Source organism: Lissotriton vulgaris, chromosome 2_1 (assembly GCF_964263255.1).
Source record: "Lissotriton vulgaris chromosome 2_1, aLisVul1.2, whole genome shotgun sequence".
NCBI lineage: Eukaryota > Metazoa > Chordata > Amphibia > Caudata > Salamandridae > Lissotriton > Lissotriton vulgaris.
Window position 1 is genome coordinate 1,739,545,304 of NC_141687.1, and position 25,728 is coordinate 1,739,571,031.

The window sequence follows — 25,728 nt, forward strand, 5'->3', positions numbered from 1 at the left end:
TGTTGAACACCAGCAGAAAGCAGGTGTATTTATTTTGCATCGGAGTTGTTATGAAAGTTGTGATGCGATTTTTTTGTGTACAGAACAATAAACTAACTGGGCAGTGTATCCCGTCAAGATCCAGCACCTGACCCACTATTCCCAATCAATATAAATACAATGAGATTTCTTCATTGATTTTGTGTGTACACTGTAAGTGCACCCACTTCCACAGTGCAATTCAATACAGCATTTTAGTATTTAGAATAAATCGCAAAGGTGTACCTCGTGTCTTTTTGCACGGGAATGGCTACTCTGCATTTCATTATCAGCACTTCAATGCAACTAAAGTTGAGATAAATCTAACACACTATTCAGAAGTTGGTGTTGCAGACTTCACTAGTATTCCTCGCAATAACTGCCCCAAAATGTAACACCTTCGCCGGCACAGCTCCCCGGTGTTCGCGATGAACTCAGCTCGTCACGCAGCATGGTGGCGCTGTGAGCTCACGGCCACACCCGTTTCCTCAGTACGTTCAGCACAGCGGAGGAATTATCCCCGCGTGCGAGCGTTGCGGCCGTTATGACGAGCTCAGCTCGTCATGAGCACAGCGCAACCGAGTCACACAGCACTTAGGAAAACAACCAAAAAATGTATTGTAATGTTTTTTTTTACTTTATTTTTTCATAAACATATATATAAACAATAAACTAATAAACTAAATTTAACAAAAAGAATAGAAAACAACAAGGCGGAATACTCCTGTTTCGACGACAGAGCTTGGAAAATAAAGCACAAAATAAGGACGTGTGTAATGCACACATTAAAGGTGTGAGACACAGAGAAACAGAGAAGAAAAAAAAAGCCATAGAAAAAGAGAGGGAAGGAAAGAAAGGAATGGAGAAGGGAGAGAGAAATTGAAGGAAAGGAAGGAAGTGAGTGAGAGAGAGTGAAGAGAGGGAAGTGAGAGAGAGAGAGACACTGCCGCCCCTGCGCATCCATAACCAAATAATTACCTGCTGTCACCAGAGTGTCAACCAGTGGGCATTCCACGTGCCTGTCAAAACTCCGCAGATCTCACAGATATCACTGAGTCCTGAGTCATCAATGGCGGAGACCACATCAGCTTCTCCGTGGCCAGACAGATCTTACACATGTTGCTGAGTCCTGAGTCATCAAAGGTGGAGTTCACATCAGCTTTTGGTGCCGCTAACCCTGTGCAACTCAAGTCTGTGCCACGTGGTGGTAGGTCCCTGACAGGCACATCAGCTTCGGAGGCACTAACCCTGTGCAACTCAAGTGTGCGCAACGTGGTGGTAGGCCCCTGACGGCCATAGAACTTAGGGTGTGACTAACCCTGTGCAACTCAAGTCTGTGCTATGTGGTGGTAGACCCCTGATGGGCGCATCAGCTACGGGTGGCGGTAACCCTGTGCTACTCAAGTGCGTGCCATGTGGTGGTAGTCCCCTGATGGGCACATCAGCTACGGGTGGCAGCAACCCTGTGCTACTCAAGTGTGCACCATAAGGTGGTAGGCCCCTGACGGCCATATGAGCTTCCAGTGGCACTAACCCTCTGCATCTCAAGTCTGCGCCAAGTGATGGTAGGACCCTGAAGGCCATATCAGCTTCTCGTGGCACTAACCCTGTGCAACTCAAGTCGGCGCCACGTGGTAATAGGCCCCTGGGGGCAATACAATTCAGTGCACAACTAACACTCTGCGCAACTCTTCATGGACAGTTTATGATATAGACCCCTGGAGCGTCCGCTATCCAGTCAGGACCAGCAATAAAGGATGTGAAGTTGTCGATCTATTATATTTGCGTGGTCACATTGCCTGTGACGTATGTGCCAGATGGGTGTGATGTGTGTGCAAACCTGCCTTCAGGGAGTGGCCGTAACATGTTGACAACTAGACCACTGACCTACACACTAATAGCGAGTATGCCTGCGACAGGTAGCTATGTGGGGGGGGGGGGGGTGAAAACGTGTTTTCTCAATGGATTTTCCACAGGAAACTTTAGACAAGGCTACAGGTCAAACTGCTGAATGCAATTACGCCAAATTTGGCAGGGAGAAAGGTCTTGGTCCAGAAAGCGCGCTTTCTTGCATCGAGTGAAAATATAAATGAAATGTCTCTGGAGCAATTTAATACAGCGGAGCTCTGTCTGTGCGAGATACCTCTTTCACGCTCCCTCTGCCCAACATCACCACTTCGCAGCTTTGCCGTTACAAGCCAGTCCGTCGGCTCGCAGCTCTCTACTTTTGCGAGCTAGTACGCTAGTGTGCCTGTATCTCTCAGAGCTACTATACTGCTGTTCCTTTGGGAGTGGGTGGCTCTTACTTCTCCCTCTGCAAGTCGAGCCCAGGGGTGGCAGCTGTCCCTCTGTGAGCCTGTGTGTGAACTGTTCATAACTTACACTACATAAGTATTGCAAAATGATTTTGTGATTCAGTCCGTCAGCTGGCATCTGTCCGAGGCATTTCTGAAAAGATATCGGAGTTCTTTCTGTGAGAGATACCCCTTTCACGCTGCCTCTCCCCACATCAGCAGGTAACAAACCCTCTTCCCACATTACCAACGGTATTCACCTGTTACAACGCATTTTTTACAACGCACTACCACTACAACGCAGGCATTACAACGCATACCATTACAACGCATAGCGCTGGGGGGCGCTCTAGGATAAGAGGTAAGTTTTATTTACTATCCAACACCTTCCCTAGGGTCCACGGGGACTGGAGTTAGAATAGTAAATTATACTTACCACTATCCAGCACCCCAAAGCGCTATGCGTTGTAGTGGTATGCGTTGTGAATACCGCGTTGTAATGGTATGCGGAGTAAAAGTATGCGTTGTAACGTCATACATCCATTACCAACATACCCCCAACAAGCTTCTTGGTGTCCCGAAAGTGTCCCTGTGCGGTTGGACAAAGAAGAATCTTGGTCATGTATAGATTTACATATAAAACATTTTATTTTTAAAGAATACAACAACAAATTAAACTGAAGGGAGTCTGGTGCTGTGGTCGCTGCCACAAAGTTGGGGTCACTGCCATTCAGGACATAGGACACAGTTACACATGTGGGATCGGCTTGTGTTAAAGAGCGTTGGTGGGACTACGTGTTGCCGGCCTTGCATATGGAAATATGCCTCTCTGATAAAAGGGAGTCTGGTGCTGTGGTCGCGGCCACAAAGTTGGGGTCACTGCCATTCAGGACTCAGGACACTGTTACAGATGTTGGATCAACTTGTTTTAAATAGGGTTAGTGGTACCAGAAGCATTAAGACTGTATGAGCCTGTGATGATGCTTGATGTGGACGGGCCGCACTGGGAGCAATGTGTCTTGCCTTCTGGACTGAGTCATGTGCAATCGGGACTCTATCTGAATTGTGAAGCCTGCTGACCATAGTGTAGGGCAGAGGTAGCGGTGAGTAAGGGCCCACAGCCACGTACATACGTTGGTGGCCCCACCGGCCTGCGTAGTGCAGGTTCAGTGGCACCACTTGTTGCCAGCCTTCCATATGCAAATACCCCTCACTAATTGAAGGGTGGGGCTGTGGTCGCTGTCACGAAGTTTGGGTCACTGCCATTCAGGACTCAGGACACAGTTACACATGTGGGATCGGCTTGTGTTAAAGAGGGTTAGTGGCACCATATGTGCAAAATTTGAATTGCGAGCTCTGCTGCCCGCAGGGTAGACTGCTAATGAGTGTTCATTTGCACTTGAAAGTGGATTTAGTGATTGTACTGAAGCTATAACTGATATACAAATGTTCTAGAAGAAAGGATACTATTATGTAGATTTGAGGCCTGTGATAGTTACTTGCTTAGTGGACTCTGTAGTTAATGAATCAAGAAATAATTGTAATTGTGAGCACTACTGAGCGCAGTGTAGGCGTATCATGAAAAAATGAAATAAGTATAGAATACACTGACGAAGCGTTGTATTTTCTGAGCACAATCTTCTTGTTAGAAATTAGCATTTAAAATTTGAATTATGAGCTGTACTGCCCGCAGTGTAGACTGTGATTGAGTGTTGGTTTGCACTGAAGATGAATTTGGTCATTGTAGTAAAGCTATAACTGATATCAAAAAAGTTCTTGAAGCAAAAAGGATATTATGCAGGGTTTAGGACTGTGATAGTTACTTGCCTACTGGACTCTGTAGTAGCATATGGATATATGCCTCACTGATTGAAAGTATTCTGGTGCTGTGGTCGCTGCCATGAAGTTGGGGTCACTGCCATTCAGGACTCATGACACAGTTACAAATGTGGGATTGGCTTGTGTTAAAGAGGGTTAATGGGACTACGTGTCGCTGGCGTTCCATATGGAAATTTGCCTCACTGATCGAAGGGAGTCTTGTACTGTGGCTCTCTCATGGAGATGGGGTCACTGCTAATCAGGACTTAGGACAGAGTTCCACATGTGGGATTGGCTTGTGTTAAACAAAGTTAGTGGGACTACATGTCGCCGGCCTTGTATATGGAAATATGCCTTACTGATTGAAGGGAGTCTGGTGCTGTGGTCGCTGCCACAGACTTGGGGTCACTTCCATTCAGGACTCAGGACACAGTTCCACATGTGGGATTGGCTTGTGTTGAACAGAGTTAGTGGCTGCACGTGTCGCTGGCGTTCCATATGGAAATATGCCTCACTGATCAAAGGGAGTCTGCTACTGTGGTTCCCTCACAGAGTTGGAGTCACTGCCATTCAGGACTTTGGACAGAGTTCCACATGTGGGATCAGCTTGTGTTGAAGAGGGTTAGTAGCACCATGTGGTGCCGGTCTTCCACAGTGTAGGCCAGAGGTAGCGGTGAGCAAGGGCCCACAGTTACCTGCATACGTTGGTGGCCCCACCGGCCTGCGTAGCGCAGATTCAGTTACAACACATGTCGCCGGTGTTCCACAGTGTAGGTCGAAGGGAGCGGTCACTGAAGGCCCACAGCCACGTGACATTGACTTGAGCTGCACAATTTGGGAGCATTTCGTCTTCTTAACCCATTATAGTCTCTTACACAATTTGCATTGCCACTAATCTTGAATTGTGAGCCCTGTTGACCGTAGTGTAGGCCGGAGGCACCGGTCAGGATGGGCACACAGCCATGTGGTGTTGAGTTGAGCTGCACAGTTACTGGCACCTGGAGCACTCTGCGATGATACGTGGTCCTGGCGGGCTGCACTGGGAGCAATGTCTTTTGTCTAATGAATTTTGCCTTGATAAGTGGTGCAGTGAGTTAGTGGCACCGAAAGCGCACAGCGTGAGCACAGCCTGCACTCATGCGTTGCCTGTGCAGGCCGCATTGGGAGCAGCGTGTCTTGCGCACTGGACTGCGTCATCTGCAATCGCCACTGCATCTGAATTGTGAGCCCTGCTGTCCGCAGTGTAGATCGAAGCCAGTAGTCGGTACAGACATAAGTCTGCGGTGCTGTGCCACTGAGTTCGTAGGGGGCCTGGGTTGAAGAGGTCCACCGTCATGGCAGCAACCACGTGCGAGGGTGAGGGCCACCGCTCTGGCTGACTTGTTGGCCTTCCCACAAGTGAACCACGCCCAGAGACTCAGCTTATTTATTCATACTCCTACTCTGGAGTGGAGTACATTGAACCAGCCCACTCGGCTTCCGCTTTCAGGGGGGGTACAACACAGCTACATTACCGAGATCTTCTCCACTGCCTGAGGTAACATGGTTGCATCAACTGAGCACAGCACTACAAGTATCAATAGTATATGTCCGCATGGAGAGGTTTGTGCTTTGCATAGAGAGGTCTGTAAGGCACATCACCGCTACACTTTGTATTATGTGCATATTATTAATGAGTGACTTGACTCCTTCACACATACTTGGTTGCAGCATCTCCCAACATTCAGCTATTGTGCGGCTGAGGGGCCATGGTGTTTTGGGAAGGTCCGTTGTCCTGTTTTGCGCTGCCTCAGTGGTAGTAGCGTTGGTGGTCCGGGCGGGTAGGTTCTGGTGGTGGTGGCGCTGGGTGTTGTGGACTTGTTGGGTGTCGGAGCTGCATGAGCAGTAGCTCTATTACCTGTTGCTCTTTAGATGTGGCTGTGAGTTGGATCCAATTCACACTGTAGATAGTCGACCTGCTTACACCAGTTAAAGGTTGATGTTAATTTCTTACTGCTAACTCTGCTTATCGCCTGTTTTTTGGATCGCATTGCAGATTTGGCTGGTCGTTGAAAATATGGGGAAGTGATGTTTTAGTATTTTTTTTGACGGTACGCCTACTTTGCATATAATTAGCGTTAGTTGTGGCTCTTGTTTTTGGCGATTCTTTTGGCGGAAGGCATCAATGGAAAAGTGGTGAGATTTGCAGTTTTGAATAGGTTGAGATTAAGATGATAATTTAAAAACACAGAAATAATAGGTTTAATGAACATTATAATTAGAAATTAGCATTTAAAAAACCTTTGAAATTCACTGAAAAAACCATAGGTATGATTATGCTGTATTGATGGCTGACTGTATGTATGAGTGACTGTATGGGTGAATGAGTGGATGTGTGTGTAGAGCTAGGAATTAGTGAGTGGATATGTACTAAATGGTATTGGTGTGTTCATGGTTTCGAAAATGATAGTCTGTATTTTAGAGTGGGTGTATCAACTGTTACATTAGGGTGTGTTGAGGTGCATCAGATTTTCGTGTGGATGATGTCATCAGTGATGTCATCAGTGATGTTTTTGAGATGTCATCAGTGATGTCACTGACCATGTCATGAATGATGTCATATGTGACATCATCAGCAGTGCATTGCGGGGGCGTGAATTCTAGTTAGCTCAACTAACTATAAGGGGAGAATTTCTATGCTTTTGTATGAGTAAAATGTCCAACTAACTATAATGTCCCTGAAAAATATGTTTTTTTTCAGTGAATTCCTAAGGTTTTTTGAATGCTAATTTCTAACTATAACGTGCCTGAAACCTATGTTTTTTTCAGGGAATATATATATATATATTTATATATATATATATATATATATATATATATATATATATATATATATATATATTTATATAGGGCACTTTGGTCAGGAGAAAAGCAAGAACTTGCGGTTCAGTTCGAAATGGTGCAGAAATATCCCCACCTGATAATGACCTTCATCTTGTGTGCTTCCACTGCAACATTTTCCAAAGTACCTACATCTATTTGGATAGTGCAGGTAGAATTTAGGGCTTTGTAACCCTAAAAATTACAGAGGCACTTCAAGTTCAAGTGGCATAAGTATACAATAGCTTCACAAAGCAACCAAACTCACCTTGGATGTAGGGCATTGTCTGAACAACCTTATTAATGTAGACTGCACCAGAGTAACCGACTTTTATCACCTGCGAAAGAAAGGATTACTGTGAGATTGAAAAAAACAAAGAACTGATTCACGCTGTCAGAAACTACTTTTAACTCCAAACCAGTCAGGGCCTAGTCAATTTGTCTGTCACAGGCCTAATTACCCAACAGCAGAAACAACCTAAATATGTAACTCTCTTCCCATACCTCTCTGCTGCTCTGCAAACTCCAGTAAGCATCCTCTCCTCCCCTCACCCTTCTCCTCATTTTACATTTCCTGTACATCTTAAGCTTGGCATCATTGTCACCTGCCTTCAAATTGCAAACCCTGATTGTGCCCCGCTCTCCCATAGTAGCTTCCTCTCTACTGAAATCCCTTACCCTTCCCCTTAGCCCTCTTGCACTCTCATTTCACACCCACCTCGGTTTAGAATGCAAATCACATACACGCATACTTGCAGCAGAATCATCACTGGGTTCCATAAATCAGGCTAGCAGCTGATGGTACATACACACTAGTGCATGTTCTCAAACTTAAGTGACATGCATACATGTGTTGCTTCAAACATGTGGGTTCAATGCTTCAGGCACTTTTCGCTAACTTGTGTGCTTGCTAGTATTAGCAATGTACTATACTCATTTTAGGAGGCTGTATTTCTTACTGACTCCTAAAGTGGGTTAAGAAATGGATAAGGTATATGCAAGGGGCATGGTGTGGGTCCCCCTTCAAAATAGCGATTCATGTTCATATGTATCAATGGTTTACGAAAGAAATAGCTTTCATAATTCATTGAAAAGTTACCAAAGCCAAAAATGGTAATCCATTTGCAAAAGGGATGGAGTTCTTTAGTGACCCCTTCACCGCTGGTAATGTTAAAAAGTGTTAGAGTGGGCAGTGATCCATGAAACCACTGCAACTCTAAAACAAACAACAAATAGGGAAGGAAAATGGCCTTTGATGAATTTATTTATTGAAATACTATCACAGATGATGGTGTGGCGACCGCAGCAGGCCACCATCTCTTCTTCATTAATATTTATGAAATAGGTTGAATTCCAACCCACTACAATTCAGATTTTAAAAATGTGACCTATTGTCAGTTCTTCAAAATCTTTACTGGTCACAGTTTGAAGTTTGCATACAGAATTTTGTGACCAGATATTTATATATCTGGCCCCTTGTTCGGGCCTTGCGATCTCTATTTTCCCAGGTGTAATATTTGGTGATTAGGGGAGATTAATGTTATGCAGCCAAAACAGGAGAGATTATCTGGAACACTGTCACACTAAGGGCCTCATTACGATTAGACTTGGAAAGCCTCCAACCACAGTTCGGAAGCTTTTTGAGTCTCACCGTGGATTTCGACTGCCGCATTACAATGCAGATGGTCAAAAGTGAAATCGGCCCGTCATTCCGGCTGGATTCTGATGGGCTCAGATAGCCTGTCAGCCAGTCTGAGGCCTAACGGTAATTCCATTGGATGGTGTTTCCGCCCTCTGGATTAAAATGTCGGCTTCCGACAGGCTTTCCATGTTGGGCTTTCTAACAGGGAAAGTCTGTCGGAAAGTGACTTTGGGGTCCCCAGGTAGGGCCCCCTTCTTTCTGGGGCATCTGGTTTGGGGCCGAGGGCGCACCTACGGTGTCCCCCTGTTCATCAGATTGTCCCATTTTGCTATGGGACTTTGTGCTGCATGGCTTACGGCCGCAGCAAAAGCTCCCATAGAGTAATGGGAGTATGCGACTGCACCATGTGAGGTTGCTTTGTAATGGTGTGGTAGGCCTGACATCTTTAGAAGCCCACAAAGTTTGCAGGTGTCTTTAATGTAGATGTACTTTCACAATATTTATATGTACAGGCTGTACATAGTTCATAGAGGTCTACTGATTAAGAAGAGTTATTGGATGGGATATATCAGTACATGGTAATGATATCAGGGTATTGCACCAAAATATAGAAAGCAAATATATTGTGACTCAAGAATATAATTTCAATAATATTGTGATTTAAAAAAATATCATCAAGTTTATTATTGCAGATAAAAATGTTATTTTCGAAGTGTTTTTAATATTGTTGCTAATCATATTATCAATTCAAATATTGCTGCATTTACTATCATTTATTTATGGTATGTTTTTGTGCTTATGTTTTTAGTGATTTTTTTTATTCAATTAGTTTACATTTTAGAAGCTAGAAGTGTGCTTTTTGGGGAACTAAGGTCGGATGTGTTTTTTATGTATGATGTTTTTTAAAAATCTGAAGTTTGCTTTTGATGTATTTTTCATTTTTTATGTTTTATTTAATATAATTTTTATTTGTGTGTATGATTAATTAGTGGTATATTCTTTTAAACTGTGTTTTAGAGTGGGATGTAGAGTTTGTAGGGGAATTGGGCGGGAAGTTTTTTATGGTTTAAATCTGTTTATTATTATTATTAACACATCACAGTTGCATAACAAAAGCACATCTTTCATGCAAAGTACCCCCAATCACATTGATGCAGTTAAGTTCTTTAGTGGGCATTGCAGCAATTATAACGTGATTTTATCGGAAACAAAATGAAAAATTAATAACATTCCCCAACTTACCCCTACCCTCCTTAACCCCCTTTACCGGTACTCCTGTTGCGGACTGTATGTATGTCAATTTTACAGAGGTGTTGCCAATTTATGTGTCTATTATTGGTATAGGAATTTAATTCTACGTCAGTTAGTCAGAGGATACAGAGGTATTTTAGCAGGCCCTTGAATGAGTTAAATAGTCTTGTTAAGATGGGAGCTAATAGGAGCTAATAGGAGGGAACATATGACTGGCTCTTCAGCGGTGTCTGACTCCTGCCCAATTGAGTAGTAGGTGGCCACTGGGAGTTTGATCAGCATGGCTTTTAAGGTACTAGCTTCCTTCCCCCTTGATGAAGACATGTTAAGGTTCACAGTAATGCTATCCAAATCTCTGCTGCTTTATTTCAGGGTTCGTAGGAGAAGGATATGGGGCTTGTGGGGCATCTGTGTGTAGTGTCCCTGTGTCACTGCTCAGCAGGCTTTGGCTAGATCTCTCAGCAACACTGGGGTCTCTCTTCTCTGTTGCTCTTGAACTACTTATTCCTATGCTTCGTGTGTCTCAGGTGCGCCTCCTCTCAAATGTTTTCTCCCACTGACTCTTTCCAAGATGTCCGCCCTGGAATGCTTGTAGCGCGCAGCCTCCCGCAATTCTCACCAGGTTCGCTCACCTCCGACCTATGGATCTATTGCTTTTGCAGGATGCCCACTACATTTTCTGACCTGGCCATTCTCTACATTTCTCTGCGAAGTTCTACCTCTCAGTTCTTTCTCTGCTGTTTTACATATGATTGCCACTAGTTTCTGTTTGTGCAGGTCTGGCCCACAGTGGGGCCCGCTTTTCCTGGTATCACTCAAGTTACTTTTGTTGTGGCCCCCCTCCCTGCTTTTCTCTCTCCCTAGTGCCCAAATGAGCTTTCTGATGTTGCTTGCCTCTCTGGCCAGGTCTCAGTCTATTACTTTGCTCACTTTTGTCTCCGTATTATGGAAGCTGACAGCTCCCTAGTCACTTCTTTCAGTGCAACAACGCATAGTCTGGCGAGCAGATCCGTCCCTTTTATAACCGGTCAGTCAAGGATGGGCCCTGTGGTCCAGGTCACGTTCTGTGGAGCCCCACATTTTTTTACACTGGCCTCCCAAGTCTCTCACACAGGGCTGGAGCAGTGTTGTCCGCCTGATCCAGCGCAGCCTTTTGGTTCTGGGCTGCGCTGATGCGCATTGGTACACCTCTCCTCTTGTTGCGGTGGGGATCGTAACTAGCAGCGCCACCAATTTAAGTCTCTTCCTGACTGCATCTCTGTGTCGCCATGCGTGCTGGTCTGTGAACTGGTCTCTGTTCAAGTTAAGTAGGTGTGGGGCGCTCCACTGAATCAAGTAAATCACTCCAGCTGGATGACGGCTGTGCACGTTTTTCTGGGTCTCAGGCACTGCTTCTGCCTGCCAGGTCCCACATATGCACGTTGGTATATTGCGCTTGCCTCTACTCCTCAGAGCTGTCGTCTTAGATCGGCATAGGCCCTTACTTGGTTGAGGAGAGGCTGCCATTCCTCTGGTTCCCTCCGGCCGGAGTCCTCTTCGTCACTCTACCGGGCCCAGTTCCTCTTGCTGGCCAAGCGTGTCAGGCGAAAAGTGGAGGGATCACGATCTCCTCAGGGCATCTGTTGCATGCATTTATGCTTGCTACCTATGTCGGGGGCCAGTCGATCAAGCGTTCTCCGCTGGGCGTTGGCTCAGAGACGTACTCTGGGCCATGGCTGCCATTTTCTCAGATCGGCCCAGTTCCTCTTTTCTGCACAAACTTGCCAGTCACCAACTGCCGGTGTCCGGAATCTCGTTTCTGTCTGGCGCTCATGGTCCTTAATCACCTACAGCGCCAGGGGTCTATTACTTCTGATTTTGGCTGTGGTGGGCGATCATGAGTGGGGAGACGAAAGAAACATGTCTTAAACACTCGCCATCTTAGCCCTGCCCCGGGAAATTTTTTAAAAAGCATTTTGTTGAAATATGTTAAAAATGTTATTGATGAATTGCAATGCTGACATAATATTTATATTTACCGTTATGCAAAGTATTTTTATATTTATATGTATGTGTGTGTGTGAGTATATATATATATATATATATATATATATATATATATATATATATATATATATATATATTGAAGCTCTGGGTTGTCCACCTTTTTGAGTAGCACCCGAGCAGCAGCTTTATATATGTGTAGGTGAGGGCGGGGATCCGCTTGTAGACGCCGCTCCGTAATGGATCTGCCCGACGCGTTTCGAAGCTCCATCTGCTTCTCTTCAGGGGCTTTAACGGAAGCGGTGTGCGCACCCGTTACACTTCTCCAATTAAATATAACTCAGCCATCGATGGGAGGCTCCAATGAGACTTCTGGGAAGTGTAGTGCGGAAAGCACACATACTCAAGTCCTGTATGGACTCCACAAGTGGGCCCGTCCTCGATCCCATGTACGGCTGCTACTTCACCGTGGTGACCCCCACGTTAACGGGGTGGTGCAAACTCCGCGGCTGGACTGCCGCGTTGTAAATTGAAGCTCTGGGTTGTCCACCTTTTTGAGTAGCACCCGAGCAGCAGCTTTATATATGTGTAGGTGAGGGCGGGGATCCGCTTGTAGACGCCGCTCCGTAATGGATCTGCCCGACGCGTTTCGAAGCTCCATCTGCTTCTCTTCAGGGGCTTTAACGGAAGCGGTGTGCGCACCCGTTACACTTCTCCAATTAAATATAACTCAGCCATCGATGGGAGGCTCCAATGAGACTTCTGGGAAGTGTAGTGCGGAAAGCACACATACTCAAGTCCTGTATGGACTCCACAAGTGGGCCCGTCCTCGATCCCATGTACGGCTGCTACTTCACCGTGGTGACCCCCACGTTAACGGGGTGGTGCAAACTCCGCGGCTGGACTGCCGCGTTGTAAATTGAAGCTCTGGGTTGTCCACCTTTTTGAGTAGCACCCGAGCAGCAGCTTTATATATGTGTAGGTGAGGGCGGGGATCCGCTTGTAGACGCCGCTCCGTAATGGATCTGCCCGACGCGTTTCGAAGCTCCATCTGCTTCTCTTCAGGGGCTTTAACGGAAGCGGTGTGCGCACCCGTTACACTTCTCCAATTAAATATAACTCAGCCATCGATGGGAGGCTCCAATGAGACTTCTGGGAAGTGTAGTGCGGAAAGCACACATACTCAAGTCCTGTATGGACTCCACAAGTGGGCCCGTCCTCGATCCCATGTACGGCTGCTACTTCACCGTGGTGACCCCCACGTTAACGGGGTGGTGCAAACTCCGCGGCTGGACTGCCGCGTTGTAAATTGAAGCTCTGGGTTGTCCACCTTTTTGAGTAGCACCCGAGCAGCAGCTTTATATATGTGTAGGTGAGGGCGGGGATCCGCTTGTAGACGCCGCTCCGTAATGGATCTGCCCGACGCGTTTCGAAGCTCCATCTGCTTCTCTTCAGGGGCTTTAACGGAAGCGGTGTGCGCACCCGTTACACTTCTCCAATTAAATATAACTCAGCCATCGATGGGAGGCTCCAATGAGACTTCTGGGAAGTGTAGTGCGGAAAGCACACATACTCAAGTCCTGTATGGACTCCACAAGTGGGCCCGTCCTCGATCCCATGTACGGCTGCTACTTCACCGTGGTGACCCCCACGTTAACGGGGTGGTGCAAACTCCGCGGCTGGACTGCCGCGTTGTAAATTGAAGCTCTGGGTTGTCCACCTTTTTGAGTAGCACCCGAGCAGCAGCTTTATATATGTGTAGGTGAGGGCGGGGATCCGCTTGTAGACGCCGCTCCGTAATGGATCTGCCCGACGCGTTTCGAAGCTCCATCTGCTTCTCTTCAGGGGCTTTAACGGAAGCGGTGTGCGCACCCGTTACACTTCTCCAATTAAATATAACTCAGCCATCGATGGGAGGCTCCAATGAGACTTCTGGGAAGTGTAGTGCGGAAAGCACACATACTCAAGTCCTGTATGGACTCCACAAGTGGGCCCGTCCTCGATCCCATGTACGGCTGCTACTTCACCGTGGTGACCCCCACGTTAACGGGGTGGTGCAAACTCCGCGGCTGGACTGCCGCGTTGTAAATTGAAGCTCTGGGTTGTCCACCTTTTTGAGTAGCACCCGAGCAGCAGCTTTATATATGTGTAGGTGAGGGCGGGGATCCGCTTGTAGACGCCGCTCCGTAATGGATCTGCCCGACGCGTTTCGAAGCTCCATCTGCTTCTCTTCAGGGGCTTTAACGGAAGCGGTGTGCGCACCCGTTACACTTCTCCAATTAAATATAACTCAGCCATCGATGGGAGGCTCCAATGAGACTTCTGGGAAGTGTAGTGCGGAAAGCACACATACTCAAGTCCTGTATGGACTCCACAAGTGGGCCCGTCCTCGATCCCATGTACGGCTGCTACTTCACCGTGGTGACCCCCACGTTAACGGGGTGGTGCAAACTCCGCGGCTGGACTGCCGCGTTGTAAATTGAAGCTCTGGGTTGTCCACCTTTTTGAGTAGCACCCGAGCAGCAGCTTTATATATGTGTAGGTGAGGGCGGGGATCCGCTTGTAGACGCCGCTCCGTCACCACGGTGAAGTAGCAGCCGTACATGGGATCGAGGACGGGCCCACTTGTGGAGTCCATACAGGACTTGAGTATGTGTGCTTTCCGCACTACACTTCCCAGAAGTCTCATTGGAGCCTCCCATCGATGGCTGAGTTATATTTAATTGGAGAAGTGTAACGGGTGCGCACACCGCTTCCGTTAAAGCCCCTGAAGAGAAGCAGATGGAGCTTCGAAACGCGTCGGGCAGATCCATTACGGAGCGGCGTCTACAAGCGGATCCCCGCCCTCACCTACACATATATAAAGCTGCTGCTCGGGTGCTACTCAAAAAGGTGGACAACCCAGAGCTTCAATTTACAACGCGGCAGTCCAGCCGCGGAGTTTGCACCACCCCGTTAACGTGGGGGTCACCACGGTGAAGTAGCAGCCGTACATGGGATCGAGGACGGGCCCACTTGTGGAGTCCATACAGGACTTGAGTATGTGTGCTTTCCGCACTACACTTCCCAGAAGTCTCATTGGAGCCTCCCATCGATGGCTGAGTTATATTTAATTGGAGAAGTGTAACGGGTGCGCACACCGCTTCCGTTAAAGCCCCTGAAGAGAAGCAGATGGAGCTTCGAAACGCGTCGGGCAGATCCATTACGGAGCGGCGTCTACAAGCGGATCCCCGCCCTCACCTACACATATATAAAGCTGCTGCTCGGGTGCTACTCAAAAAGGTGGACAACCCAGAGCTTCAATTTACAACGCGGCAGTCCAGCCGCGGAGTTTGCACCACCCCGTTAACGTGGGGGTCACCACGGTGAAGTAGCAGCCGTACATGGGATCGAGGACGGGCCCACTTGTGGAGTCCATACAGGACTTGAGTATGTGTGCTTTCCGCACTACACTTCCCAGAAGTCTCATTGGAGCCTCCCATCGATGGCTGAGTTATATTTAATTGGAGAAGTGTAACGGGTGCGCACACCGCTTCCGTTAAAGCCCCTGAAGAGAAGCAGATGGAGCTTCGAAACGCGTCGGGCAGATCCATTACGGAGCGGCGTCTACAAGCGGATCCCCGCCCTCACCTACACATATATAAAGCTGCTGCTCGGGTGCTACTCAAAAAGGTGGACAACCCAGAGCTTCAATTTACAACGCGGCAGTCCAGCCGCGGAGTTTGCACCACCCCGTTAACGTGGGGGTCACCACGGTGAAGTAGCAGCCGTACATGGGATCGAGGACGGGCCCACTTGTGGAGTCCATACAGGACTTGAGTATGTGTGCTTTCCGCACTACACTTCCCAGAAGTCTCATTGGAGCCTCCCATCGATGGCTGAGTTATATTTAATTGGAGAAGTGTAACGGGTGCGCACACCGCTTCCGTTAAAGCCCCTGAAGAGAAGCAGATGGAGCTTCGAAACGCGTCGGGCAGATCCATTACGGAGCGGCGTCTACAAGCGGATCCCCGCCCTCACCTACACATATATAAAGCTGCTGCTCGGGTGCTACTCAAAAAGGTGGACAACCCAGAGCTTCAATTTACAACGCGGCAGTCCAGCCGCGGAGTTTGCACCACCCCGTTAACGTGGGGGTCACCACGGTGAAGTAGCAGCCGTACATGGGATCGAGGACGGGCCCACTTGTGGAGTCCATACAGGACTTGAGTATGTGTGCTTTCCGCACTACACTTCCCAGAAGTCTCATTGGAGCCTCCCATCGATGGCTGAGTTATATTTAATTGGAGAAGTGTAACGGGTGCGCACACCGCTTCCGTTAAAGCCCCTGAAGAGAAGCAGATGGAGCTTCGAAACGCGTCGGGCAGATCCATTACGGAGCGGCGTCTACAAGCGGATCCCCGCCCTCACCTACACATATATAAAGCTGCTGCTCGGGTGCTACTCAAAAAGGTGGACAACCCAGAGCTTCAATTTACAACGCGGCAGTCCAGCCGCGGAGTTTGCACCACCCCGTTAACGTGGGGGTCACCACGGTGAAGTAGCAGCCGTACATGGGATCGAGGACGGGCCCACTTGTGGAGTCCATACAGGACTTGAGTATGTGTGCTTTCCGCACTACACTTCCCAGAAGTCTCATTGGAGCCTCCCATCGATGGCTGAGTTATATTTAATTGGAGAAGTGTAACGGGTGCGCACACCGCTTCCGTTAAAGCCCCTGAAGAGAAGCAGATGGAGCTTCGAAACGCGTCGGGCAGATCCATTACGGAGCGGCGTCTACAAGCGGATCCCCGCCCTCACCTACACATATATAAAGCTGCTGCTCGGGTGCTACTCAAAAAGGTGGACAACCCAGAGCTTCAATTTACAACGCGGCAGTCCAGCCGCGGAGTTTGCACCACCCCGTTAACGTGGGGGTCACCACGGTGAAGTAGCAGCCGTACATGGGATCGAGGACGGGCCCACTTGTGGAGTCCATACAGGACTTGAGTATGTGTGCTTTCCGCACTACACTTCCCAGAAGTCTCATTGGAGCCTCCCATCGATGGCTGAGTTATATTTAATTGGAGAAGTGTAACGGGTGCGCACACCGCTTCCGTTAAAGCCCCTGAAGAGAAGCAGATGGAGCTTCGAAACGCGTCGGGCAGATCCATTACGGAGCGGCGTCTACAAGCGGATCCCCGCCCTCACCTACACATATATAAAGCTGCTGCTCGGGTGCTACTCAAAAAGGTGGACAACCCAGAGCTTCAATTTACAACGCGGCAGTCCAGCCGCGGAGTTTGCACCACCCCGTTAACGTGGGGGTCACCACGGTGAAGTAGCAGCCGTACATGGGATCGAGGACGGGCCCACTTGTGGAGTCCATACAGGACTTGAGTATGTGTGCTTTCCGCACTACACTTCCCAGAAGTCTCATTGGAGCCTCCCATCGATGGCTGAGTTATATTTAATTGGAGAAGTGTAACGGGTGCGCACACCGCTTCCGTTAAAGCCCCTGAAGAGAAGCAGATGGAGCTTCGAAACGCGTCGGGCAGATCCATTACGGAGCGGCGTCTACAAGCGGATCCCCGCCCTCACCTACACATATATAAAGCTGCTGCTCGGGTGCTACTCAAAAAGGTGGACAACCCAGAGCTTCAATTTACAACGCGGCAGTCCAGCCGCGGAGTTTGCACCACCCCGTTAACGTGGGGGTCACCACGGTGAAGTAGCAGCCGTACATGGGATCGAGGACGGGCCCACTTGTGGAGTCCATACAGGACTTGAGTATGTGTGCTTTCCGCACTACACTTCCCAGAAGTCTCATTGGAGCCTCCCATCGATGGCTGAGTTATATTTAATTGGAGAAGTGTAACGGGTGCGCACACCGCTTCCGTTAAAGCCCCTGAAGAGAAGCAGATGGAGCTTCGAAACGCGTCGGGCAGATCCATTACGGAGCGGCGTCTACAAGCGGATCCCCGCCCTCACCTACACATATATAAAGCTGCTGCTCGGGTGCTACTCAAAAAGGTGGACAACCCAGAGCTTCAATATATATATATATATATATATATATATATATATATATATATATATGTTTTCAGATTAATACACAAGCTGAAGCTGCAAAAGTTCCATAAACTCAAGGCCAAGAAATCTCCACCGAGCGACGTCAGTGCAATCTCTAGTCCATCATTATTTACAGCTTGTGATGTGAATTTGTGCCATGATTTGAAATCACTACAGAATGAGCAGAATACTACTATCAGTGATTTGGGGTTGGAGCATATCGACATTGGTGGAACAATCAAAACACCGTTCAAACCCAAATCGGTGTTCCAGCCGATAATGCTACATGACAACCTTGATCTGTTCCAGGAACAAGTTACTAATTATCTTAAAGAACTGTATAAATCCACTAACTTTGCAGAAAATAAATCTAACTATCTGCATAAGTGTTTCATTCAATTAATGAAAAAACTACAGGGCAATAATGACCTCATTGTGAGACAATCTGATAAGGGGGGGAACATTGTCCTGTGGCCATATTCATTATATAGGGAGGAGGCCTACCTCCAATTGAATGATGTTTCTTGTTATAAATTAAGCAATATGCGAATGGTTAAAGCCTCATGGAATGATTTCTATGGCAAACTTATTGCTTGGAGAAGTGGCGGCTTAATTTGTGAAGAAGAATACCGATTTTTAAAAAATGATTATCCTAGTATTCCTTCACTGTATTTTTTACCTAAAATATATAAAAATAGTCTAAAGCCGCCGGGCAGACCCATAATTTCAGCAATAGGCAGTATCATGGAGAATACGTCTAAATATATAGACTACTTTTTGCAGGAATGGGTCACAAGCCTGCCATAATATATCCAAGATACCTCTGATTTTCTGAGGAAGATTCAAGAGATACAGTGGAGTGATGATTCAATATTAATCACTATGGACGTCACTTCATCGTATACTTCCATTTGTCACAGGGACGGTATTAAAGCAGTCTAATATTACCTTAATCGCAGACCAGCATGCCTAGCTATGCATAACAATATGTGTTTGGAACAGAATATTTTTACTTTAAAAAATAACATTTACCAGCAGACTAGGGGGGTGGCTATGGGGGCCTGCTTTTCCCCCAGTTATGCTTGTTTGCATATGGGACTGTGGGAAGAGCAGGTCCTCAGGGGCCAATTTAAGCACATTCTTGAAAATCATATACCCCTTTGGCTTAGATTTATTGACGACCTTTTTTTTATTTGGTAGGGTCCTCAGCACTTGGCCGAACAGTTTGTTGAACAATTAAATGATAATCATCTGAACCTCGAGTTCACTGCACATATGAGTACCCAGACTGTGGTCTTTTTGGATTTAGAGGTTTTCATTGTCAATGATGCCATTGCTACTAGATTATATCGGAAGCCCACTGCAGGTAACTCATTGCTGCATTCAGCCAGTCACCACCCGCGGCACCTTATCCATAGTATTTCCTATGGGGAGATGTTGTGGGTGGAAGGTATCTGCAGCAATAACACAGAATGTTGTATTGCGCAGGAGAACAGCAAGAAAAGATTTTTAGCGCGAGGTTACACTAGATCTATTGTTCATAAAGCAATAAACAAAACCAAGGCACTCACTAGAGACCAGGCACTTGTTCCCCAAAAATCAAGGGTGAGTCAAACCATCAATGGCACACCTAAAGTTAGGGTCATTCTGACTTATAATCCACAACATAAAAAAATCAGGAGTATTTTAAAACGAAATTGGGCCCTGATTTTGAATGACCCAGTAATAGGTGCAGTTCTGGCTGAACATAGTCGTACACCGCTATTGACTTTTAGAAAAGCCAGAAATATGGGCAATTGCCTTGTGAGGGACAGCCCTGAAATTAAACCCTCAACCAATTGGCTATCCTCGCAGAAAGGCTTTTACAAATGCATAGTTTGCAAGGCATGTAAGTTTGCTAAAAATGAAAAGGAATACACTACCCCATTTTTGCCCAATCCAGTATGTATCAAAAAAAGAATTACATGCAAAATGGATTATGTTGTGTACGTTTTAGAATGCCCTTGTGCGCTACGCTATGTTGGCAGCACAAAACTGCCAGTGCACAAGAGGGTTCTTCAGCATAAACGTGCAATCTCTAATAAAGATCAGACATATCCAGTGGCGAGGCACTTTGAGGTAGCCCATGATAGTGACCCCAAACATTTGAGTTACTATGCAATTGATCATATACCTCAATCACGTAGAGGTGGCAACCGTGAGAGTGTGCTTCAGTGAGGTGATAAGATTTATATCTACTTATCACTCAAGATCTTGGCAAGTACAAAGGAGTCTCAAACGTCATTGGAACATCCTTAAGACTGAGCCTACTCTGAGTGATGTTTTGGGTGACAACCCTAATATGACTTACAGGAAGGCTAACTCCTTGAAGGATAAATTGAGCAGGAATCATGTGACTATCAATACAACTAAAGGCAATGATATTCAAGGCTTTTACTCCTGCATGAAATGTAAGGCGTGCAGGTATAGCAATAACATCAAGAAAGTATTTTTCCCGATAGAAGCTGTAGAGAAAACTATTAACAAACATCTTACATGCTTATCAGAGTATTGTGTATATGTGTTGACGTGCCCGTGCTCCAGGAAATACGTGGGCAGCACTATGTTCCCAGCAAAAAAACGTGTCCTGGAACACATGAGATCAATTGACAATAGAGACCAAACTTCTCCAATTGCTCGTCACTTCGAGGAGCTACACAAGAGTAATAGAAACTTGTTGAAGTTCTTCGTGATTGACAAGCTTCCTGTTATGAAAAGAGGAGGTGATAAAATTCGCAAACTAAGACAGATGGAGAACAGATACATTCTCGAATTAGACACGCCGATGCCTAGAGGTCTTAACTCTGAAGAAGAAATGAAATGGCATTTGGGGGAATAAGAGCCTGATACTGAGAACTGTACGATATGATGTCTATTGGTTGATTATGTCTCTGAAATATCTTGTCAGGATTTAATTACACTATTATTTCAGTGAATTTTGATGAAGCCCGAAGTTAACTACGTGTTTTCTGCTGATTTTAACAAGTTTTAATTTTGTTGTTTCACTTTTTTTCACTAATTTTCTAAGACTCATAACCCAGATAGGGCTTATAGTTTGGTATATGGAATACAGGAGTTCTGATTGGCCCATTCTTCTGTATTTTAGGTAATGGAAGTACATTGATGTACAGAAAGAAATCTCACTTGGGTGTTGACTATTGGATACCATGTGGACAAAACACTATAATATCTCACTTGGGAGTTCACAACTGATAGACTTTTTTTGCGACAACCTACTTGTACAATGAGAATATAATGTTGCTCACTTGAGCAATTTCAAGTTTTCTAATGAATTTGATGAATATGTGTTGAGGCAATCATGTTTATATAATGTTATTGGACCGCTGCCCCACGCTATCGTTTAAACAGATATTAACTGTACTAGACGAAAATATGTGAGATGAAATTATTTTATTAATATCATTAAGTTGCATGTTACTTTCCATGCCTTCAACTGTATGACAGGAACGTCTTTATGTATACTTTGTGGAATATACTGCAGTGGACTTGATAGATGTAAGGTGATAATACTCCACTACAAGATGGCCGCGATAATGGGGTCTTGAGTCCTTTGTTTATTTTGAGCACTTATCACGTGAAACTTTATTTAATGTTTTGAACACTGGCAATGTAATCACCCGTGACCAAGGCGAAGGTATCGCCGAAACGCGTTGGGGTTGTTTCCGTGTTTATTATCACGATGCTGCATCTGATGAAATAAATAATATTGGAATGCGCAAAAAGGATTGGGAGTGATCTTTTTCCTATCGAGGAGAGTGCATTTGCGTAGCTGCTGCTACGCGCTGTGAGCCTGAATATATATATATATATATATATATATATATATATATATATTTTTTTTTTTCACAAAACAGGTTGCTCCTGTGGAAATGTCACACACGAGGGAGTTACAGCGCAAATGCCGCAGGTAGCCGCACAACAGCCTTTCCAACATCAATCCTCTGAAGCCATACGCGTTACGGGCGTCCATATCGCCCTTGATCACTGGCGGCACAAAGAAAGATTGAGGCTTGAATATGGACACGTGTTTTATTTAAGTACACAGGTCCCCCCCAAGTGGAGCTGCAGCATGCTGGTAAATGCAGTTCTTGCCAAGTTTGTGCAACGTGTCAAACTCCCAAGTGGGTGCCACTAATCTTCCAATGTTCAAAATGTCAATTCCCAAGTGGGCGGAAAAATGTAAGAACAGTTCCGCTGTGCTGCCAATATTTACCGGCAGCTCAGGCCCCCCCTCGTTCTCACCACAACTCCATTTTCTGAGCGCGGCAGATCCGCCTCACATTGGCGGCAGGACATCTCCGCGGCCGAGCAAGCCGCAAATCGAATTTTCACAAACAAGTTGCTCCTGTGGAAATGTCACACACGAGGGAGTTACAGCGCAAATGCTGCAGGTAGCCGCACAACAGCCTTTCCAACATCAATCCTCTGAAGCCATACGTGTTTCGGGCATCCATATCGCCCTTGATCACTGGCGGCACAAAGAAAGATTGAGGCTTGAATATTGACACGTGTATTATTTAAGTACACAAGTCCCGCCCAAGTGGAACTGCAGCATGCTGGTAAATGCAGTTCTTGCCAAGTTTGTGCAACGTGTCAAACTCCCAAGTGGGTGCCACTAATCTTCCAATGTTCAAAATGTCAATTCCCAAGTGGGCGGAAAAATGTAAGAACAGTTCCGCTGTGCTGCCAATATTTACCGGCAGCTCAGGCCCCCCCTCGTTCTCACCACAACTCCATTTTCTGAGCGCGGCAGATCCGCCTCACATTGGCGGCAGGACATCTCCGCGGCCGAGCAAACCGCAAATTGAATTTTCACAAACAAGTTGCTCCTGTGGAAATGTCACACACGAGGGAGTTACAGCGCAAATGCTGCAGGTAGCCGCACAACAGCCTTTCCAACATCAATCCTCTGAAGCCATACGTGTTTCGGGCGTCCATATCGCCCTTGATCACTGGCGGCACAAAGAAAGATTGAGGCTTGAATATTGACACGTGTATTATTTAAGTACACAAGTCCCGCCCAAGTGGAACTGCAGCATGCTGGTAAATGCAGTTCTTGCCCAGTTTGTGCAACGTGTCAAACTCCCAAGTGGGTGCCACTAATCTTCCAATGTTCAAAATGTCAATTCCCAAGTGGGCAGAAAAATGTAAGAACAGTTCCGCTGTGCTGCCAATACTTACCGGCAGCTCAGGCCCTCCCTCTTTCTCACCACAACTCCATTTTCTGAGCGCGGCAGATCCGCTTCCTATTATATATATATATATAAACCACAATCCTCGCACCTTTCACAGTTTGTCCAACCACAAAAAGACGAGCATAGATCCAGGTTGGGTGCTAATTTTTTATTCGGAAACACCACCACCCACCAGCACAACACGTTTTGGTAGATCCCTTCCTTGATCACATGACAACATTGATGCGTACCACCTCCATTTTTAAAGTGACAGTGCATTCATAGACATGGAATACATACCATAATCATATATTTATATATATATCTCAACAAATGGATCCAGTGCCTCTCTCCTGCACCAGATTGACGACACAACAGTCTCCAACAATGTAGCAAGAATTTTTTGTATTCTTGTTTGCTTCGAGCCATGACGCCTTTTTGGCAGGATCCTCTGCCTTGATCACATAAGGAGTATATTTCCAAAACGCTTTTAAAATAAAAACATGTCACATCACATGACCTTGTAAACATAGACAGACAAAACAATCTGTTGAAATGTGCAATTGTCAACACTGACAAAGGTGCATTTAAGCTTCATTTGAATTGCATAAACCTTGTATGTCATTATTGTTTCCCTTTTTTTCTTTTTTATAATTATGGCATTTTTGTGATTTGCTATTTTACATTTTTCTCCGTGTGTTTATTTTTTTTCTCTCTCTTTCTCTCTCTCTCAATTAGACTTCATTGTACCACTTTCTGACACACCCACAAGCCCATTAGTATTTTTGTTTAATCAGTGCCATATAGCGGGTATTTAATACCTGTTTGATCTCTTCAACACACTGTCATCCTGACACTTTATAATAATGTGTATCTGGGTTTTCGGTTTCTTGATGTATTGTTTATTTAGCATCATCTCAGTGAAGAGATAGAGATGCCTGTGCAAATGGAAGTGTGTGCATAATCCATACCATATTATTTGGTGATGTCTTTAACTGAATTATATGTGCAAGTGCTTTCCTATAGTTGTGAAATGTTAAGCAATATAGCAGCAAAGTTGCAAATTTATAGCCAAAGCAAATGAATTAATAGCAGCATTTTTCTATGCAAACTTCGAAATAGCAGCAGATAGGTCTTCTGTAGCAACATGGTGACTACTGATAGCTAATAAAATGTATTTTGTATCTATCAGTGTCATCCTACAGATATGCAGTTTAGACTAAGGGTCAGCTTGTATGCATGTGCAAATTTACAAATGGTGGTAGGTGCAAATGCTTTCCTGTGAATGTGCAAACAATGCAATAGTAACCCCTAAACATCATGCAAAAATACAATAGCAGCAAATATGTGCAACTTTTGCAGATAGCAGCTCCTGATTTCACCATAAGGCCAATGCTTAAAACCACATATATATTTGTATACATATTAATTCAAAAACACTTCCACACTAAAAAGGCAATTAAATAAAATATTGTAAAAACTGACTTCTATGTAAAAAACAGTCATGATTTGATAAATTGTGAATCTGGATCACCCTAAGCACAAGATAATTTGACTAGTGGTACCAATGCAAGTCTAAATAAATTACTCTAAAAACTTTTCCTAAACAACGAAAAATATACCTCGAACACATCCCTTCAAGTGACATCCTGCTTGCAGTATTCTATTTCAATCACAGTCGGTTCTTTCCACTTTTCTACCCTCCATCCCTCATCCTAAATATACACGTAAATCTTCATCTGAATTTAGGCCATTAGGGGCCTAAGAATCAAACATTAAACTATACCTAGATTCCAGTTGTCCCAATTTCCGCCTCTCCTTATTTTAGGGACTGAATCAATTACATAACAAGCTAGTTCCTCATTCTTTTCACCATGTATTTAATTTATATGGTGACCAACCGGATATGCTTGATCTTTATTATTCATTGCTCTGAGGTGCTGGACGATCCTAACGTGGGCCATGTGTATAGTGCTGCCAATGTATTGAAGTGGACATTTGCACTGCAGCACAAACACAATATGGTCACTTCTGCAGTTTAGGAACCGTGGAATCCTCCACTGTTTATGCATGAACGGCAAAAGTACTTCTTTGGTATTTACACCATGTTAGCGCACCTTGCATTTCAGACATCTCGTGAAACCGGGATTGTCAGGGGTGACCTAGCTTAGGACACCCCCGCGCCGCACGGCCACCAGCTGCTGCGTGTGCCTCCCGCCACCCGCCTGCCTCGCTGACCCTGCCGCCGCCGTCTGACCACGCCCCCTGCCACCGAGCGGCGTGGTCTCCTGCGGTCGGGACATCTAGTGCTGTGTTCGCTGTTGTTGCCTTTTTAGACTCCTGTGCCCCGTATTTATCCTGCTGTGTGCCCCTTTGCTGTAACTGATATTGTCTTTTGTTTGTATTGTATTTGTCATCGCCTGTCCCCCTGTACTCGCTCCCCCGGTTTCCTCCCGCCCTGCTCCCCGCTTCCCGCCTCCGTTGTTTAGCCAAGCCCCCTTTCTTTCTGTGCCCTCCACGCTCCAGCCTCCCAGCTGCTCCGCCCTCCCTCGCACTTCGCCATATATGGCGATCGTGG

At 45.9% G+C, this 25,728-nt stretch overlaps 1 protein-coding gene across 1 annotated transcript in view; it reads right to left on the reverse strand.

Annotated features, from left to right (window-relative positions):
• Positions 1-25,728, reverse strand: part of LOC147733211 (mucin-5B-like) — a 1,334,855-nt gene that overhangs the window by 1,271,411 nt on the left and 37,716 nt on the right. Inside the window, exon 3 of the mRNA XM_086956056.1 lies at positions 7,258-7,327. Within this exon, the coding sequence (XP_086812182.1) occupies positions 7,258-7,327 (70 nt within the window). The remainder of the gene's footprint in view (positions 1-7,257; positions 7,328-25,728) is intronic.